This window comes from Penaeus chinensis, chromosome 9 (genome assembly GCF_019202785.1).
Source record: "Penaeus chinensis breed Huanghai No. 1 chromosome 9, ASM1920278v2, whole genome shotgun sequence".
Lineage (NCBI taxonomy): Eukaryota > Metazoa > Arthropoda > Malacostraca > Decapoda > Penaeidae > Penaeus > Penaeus chinensis.
The window spans coordinates 425256-430255 of NC_061827.1; the positions used below are offsets into that span (position 1 = coordinate 425256).

At 40.5% G+C, this 5000-nt stretch overlaps 1 protein-coding gene across 8 annotated transcripts in view; it reads right to left on the reverse strand.

The window, feature by feature from the left end:
• LOC125029137 (protein glass-like) overlaps window positions 1-5000 on the reverse strand; it is a 16327-nt gene that overhangs the window by 1611 nt on the left and 9716 nt on the right. For 5 of the 8 annotated variants that reach the window (XM_047618954.1, XM_047618951.1, XM_047618956.1 and 2 more), the window contains 3 exons: window positions 4517-5000; window positions 2013-2096; window positions 1-116 (listed from right to left, as the gene is read on the reverse strand). The exon at window positions 1-116 is cut by the window's left edge and continues 1611 nt beyond it; the exon at window positions 4517-5000 is cut by the window's right edge and continues 659 nt beyond it. In XM_047618954.1, the coding sequence (XP_047474910.1) occupies window positions 1-116; window positions 2013-2096; window positions 4517-5000 (684 nt within the window). The remainder of the gene's footprint in view (window positions 117-2012; window positions 2097-4516) is intronic. The other 3 variants (XM_047618953.1, XM_047618959.1, XM_047618958.1) reach the window with 3 other exon arrangements.

The window sequence follows — 5000 nt, forward strand, 5'->3', positions numbered from 1 at the left end:
ATGTGGCGCGTCAGGCTCTCCTTCTTCTGGCACACACGGTTACAGTAGTGGCACTTGTACTTGCCTACATTGTTCTTCTCCTCCTTTGGCTGTGCTGAGGCAGCTGGCTGATTCTGCTGGGAAATTAAGACCTGTGAGTAACACCTTAAAAAAATTAACATAAATCATATTCTTGAGCACAAGTATTGAGCTTCAACAAATATTGACTTGCTCCAGAAAAAAAAATCATAAAGAGCATCAAACTGTGAAGGGGACATTTTCTCCAAAAGAGAAGCAAGCTACAATAAAAGCCTTGGTAAGTGCAACTCTCTACAGCATTGCTTCTCTAAAATGCCATTTGGAAATTACTTGAGAAACCAAAATACACATAGACACAAGAACAAAACATGTAATTGTGGTTTTCTTCTTTAACTGAACAACTGTGTAATAAATCTAGTAAAATAAAAATATGGTTTTGGCTGCAATCCTTCAAAATAACAAAGATCTGAATTTGGAAAAAGTGAAAGACGCTGCATGTGAAAGTAATATACATTTTTTTCTAAGAAAAAATGATCTAATCCTCCTGAACTAACAAAAATGTATATTAGATAAGCTATTGCCTGATTTCAAATTATAGTAAAGGGGGAAAAAGCTACTAATATATAAAATGAAACGTCTGAAAAAACAACAACAACAACACTACAAATGAAATGATCCAACTGTGTCTGGAATAATCACTATAATTAATTAAAAAAAAAAAAAAAAAAAAAAAAAAAAATGCTTGTCACTTTTTAAACAAAGTTTATTTCTCTACTTTTCAAACCCTGGTGATCAATGATCATATAAAGAAAACTTAATGTTACATAAGCCTCTGTGACTGGGCCCTTATCACTGACATATTTCTTTAAGTATACACATTTATTAGTATAAAGACAGAAAGATACCAGCCCAATCTCAAAATGTATTATCTAATTAAAGATATGAAATATTTTTGGTGAAGTATTTTCAAGTACACTGATGTACTGCATATGTATTGTCAATGCAAGAGCATGGGCTCAATGCCACCCTGACTAAGCTGAATCAATGAGGCTGAACACCATTTGGTAGAAAAGCCAGCAATAAGCACTTCAGCGGAAATAGACTCTCATTTTGTCTTTTAAGCTAACAAGGCTTCACAAACTGATTAGAGATAGGAATCTAGCATAAGTCCCAAACCCTACCTCTGGCCTGTCTGGATTTGCAAAATGAAAGGGAGAGGGGAAAATATTGTCTGAAACTAACCAAACAACAGCTAAATTTGCATTAAGCAATTTATAGAATATACAAGAATAATTGCAATAAATCACACACCTAAATATGACACTCCACTCGTTTTTACATGCACACTAGAATGATTTTGTCATGTTCAACAAATTTCAATGGCAAAACGTCAAATTATAGTGCTAATTTTTAAGCTGGAGCACTCAAGATATAATCAACTAGTACTATAACAAAATATGTATTGCATAACCAGGACTAGTTTCAATATGGAAAAAAAATTATATGAGGACAAAATAGATAAAGAGAAATATAAATCCTGGAAGCCTAAACCATAAAGAAAAGTAAAACATTTCTTCCACAACTATAACAAATGTAAAAACAGGGAAAGGTTTAACAAGGTATGTAAGTTTGTGTTATTTAGCACCTTAACCTTAGTTAATTTAATGAAGGTATATGTTGCAGCTATTAGCTCCATATTCATGATGGCAAAGAAAAAGGATTGTAGTTTTGGTGTCTGTGTCATTATTTTGGCATACTTCCATAATAGCCTGGCATTTTCGAGAGCTCTGACTCCACTACATGAATGAGAACCTATTGACATCTAATGAATAATGAATTTATCATTATTATCATTTACAAAAAATTTAGGGTTGGGGGATCACTTCCACTTTGGGTTACTCAAGACATCAAGAAGAGAAATTTTGCATGGAAAAAACAATAAGCGATGCTGCTGTCGTGTGACCCCCGTCTTTACTACGGAGCAAGCAACTGACCCTCGGCAACTGAGCGTCTGATCGCGAAGAAGCGGATGTCTCAGGATATTCTTCAGTAAAGTCATACAGGTTCTCACTGGCTTCCTGCAAGGAATAGCAGACTCAACGTATATTTTTGTAAAGAAAGGATGTCAAAAGAGAGAAAGAAAGTAATAAGTAAATAAACAAAGAAAGAAAGAAAAAAAGAGGATGATGTTTAAACAATGTGTGCACAGCAATCCTTTGGGTTAGAGTCCAAAAATAATCATAGTAACAATAATAGCACAGCATGTAACCATTATGTTTTTGAGAGAGAGAGAGAGAGAGAGAGAGAGAGAGAGAGAGAGAGAGAGAGAGAGAGAGAGAGAGAGAGAGAGAGAGAGAGAGAGAGAGAGAGAGAGGCAGAGAGAGAGAGAGGCAGAGAGAGAGAGAGAGAGAGAGAGAGAGAGAGAGAGAGAGAGAGAGAGAGAGAGAGAGAGAGAGAGAGAGAGAGAGAGAGAGAGAGAGAGAGAGAGAGAGAGAGAGCAGAGAGAGAGAGAGAGAGAGAGAGGCAGAGAGAGAGAGAGAGAGAGAGAGAGAGAGAGAGAGAGAGAGAGAGAGAGAGAGAGAGAGAGAGAGAGAGAGAGAGAGAGAGAGAGAGAGAGAGAGAGAGAGAGAGAGAGAGAGAGAGAGAGAGAGAGAGAGAGAGAGAGAGAGAGAGAGAGAGAGAGAGAGAGAGAGAGAAGAGAGAGAGAGAGAGAGAGAGAGAGAGAGAGAGAGAGAGAGAGAGAGAGAGAGAGAGAGAGAGAGAGAGAGAGAGAGAGAGAGAGAGAGGCAGAGAGAGAGAGAGAGAGGCAGAGAGAGAGAGAGAGGCAGAGAGAGAGAGAGAGGCAGAGAGAGAGAGAGAGGCAGAGAGAGAGAGAGAGGCAGAGAGAGAGAGAGAGGCAGAGAGAGAGAGAGAGAGAGAGGCAGAGAGAGAGAGAGAGAGAGAGAGAGAGAGAGAGAGAGAGAGAGAGAGAGAGAGAGAGAGAGAGAGAGAGAGAGAGACGCAGAGAGAGAGAGAGAGAGAGAGAGAGAGAGAGAGAGAGAGAGAGAGAGAGAGAGAGAGAGAGAGAGAGAGAGAGAGAGAGAGAGAGAGACGCAGAGAGAGAGAGAGAGAGACACGCAGAGAGAGAGAGAGAGAGACACGCAGAGAGAGAGAGAAAGAGAGAGACGCAGAGAGAGAGAGAGAGAGAGAGAGAGAGAGAGAGAGAGAGAGAGAGAGAGAGAGAGAGAGAGAGAGAGAGAGAGAGAGAGAGAGAGAGAAAGAAAGAGAGAGAGAGAGAGAGAGAGAGAAAGAAAGAGAGAGAGAGAGAGAGAGAGAGAGAGAGAGAGAGAGAGAGAGAGAGAGAGAAAGAAAGAGAGAGACGCAGAGAGAGAAAGAGGGAGACGCAGAGAGAGAGACACAGAGAGAGAGTGAGAGAGAGTAAGAGAGAGAGAGAGAGAGAGAGAGAGAGAGAGAGAGAGAGAGAGAGAGAGAGAGAGAGAGAGAGAGAGAGAGAGAGAGAGAGAGAGAGAGAGAGAGAAGGAATGCACTTGCTCATGATGGGAGGGAAGCTGGGAATGTCTGCATAGTGGGTAACATCTACTTAATCACACACACCTCTCATCTGCAATCCATATATATTACAAAACTGAAAAAAGGGGAGAAAAAAAAAAAAAAAAAAAAAATTATGTGGAACTAAATATTTAATTAAATGGTCATTAAATCAAAGTGAAGCATGAACATAGGGTGTGTCTAGCAATAGTAACTATGCGTAAGGTAAAGAGGAAATACTCTGATGTGAAGTAGAAAATTAAACCCTCTGCGGCAGGTGATTTCATATCATATTTTCAATCCTATATTGAATAATGACATGGATATTATAGGCTGTGTGGCAACACTGGGATATGCATCACTTTATTTTTTTTGAAAAATGTCTTGCTAGGCAGTATGCTATGTAACTTTTGCCAGGTGCAGAAGGGTTAAAGCTTCTGAACACCATGTTAAGTCAGATTTTTGTGAGAACTTAAATGATAAGGGATTAGCTGCATGCAAGGGGGACACCTTAAACACTTTTACTTCAAATAAAAAATATTCAGAGGTTATACATCTCTTCTGATTCCAGGTCAGAGGATTCCCTAAATCTAAACTTCCTGATCATGACATTTGCAAATGTCTATGAAAAAGAACAATCCATAACCTGCAATAAAATCATATGTCAATTAAATTTCTTCATAACTCTTTCAAGAAATAGAAGGAAAAATAAATTATAAATATCTGCTAGTATTGAAATATCCACTACCAATATTAATATCAAATTTCTCCTTCCTCCAAACTGCGAGTTACATGCCCTGCATGCTCCCCTATAAACTTGTATGCAATACATCTCTTCCCTGGGATTAGAAAGAGGCCCCCCTCTGCCTTCTAAAGCAATTTCGGTCATTACTTGCAAACAATGGATGGAAAGAGGAAAGTAAAGTGTTACACTGTGCAACTAGCACCAATCCTTTGACACATTATTTACCGAGTTGTGGGATGTGCCCATTTCCTCCGGCTCTGTTTTGCTGTCATAGATCTGCCTCATGTCCACCAGGCTGTCCAGAAGGTCAGGAATCCCAACTGAACCATCCTCCTGCTGTGTCTCCAGCCCCTCCTTGTTAGTGTCAATCTCCAGCTTGACAGCTTGGATAAACTTCTCGATGGGGATGAGTGGCTGTGGGATGGTGACCTCATTCACTTGAATGGTCTCTGAGCTTGCTGCCGAAACGTGGGCTGGAACTGAGATTTGTGTGGCCGAGGAAGTTTGGGCAGGCACTCCTCCTGCAGCTGGCTGGTGGGTAGGGGTTGTGTAGACCTGTGTGAGATGCTGTGGGTGTGCAGCCTGAGAGATGGAGGGTTGTGAAGTGTGGGCAGCCTGTGGGGTGTGAGGAGCCTGGGGTGTCAGGGGAGACTGCACAGTGTGTACAGTTCCCACCAGGGAGTTCTGAACAACAGTGGCCTGGACAGGG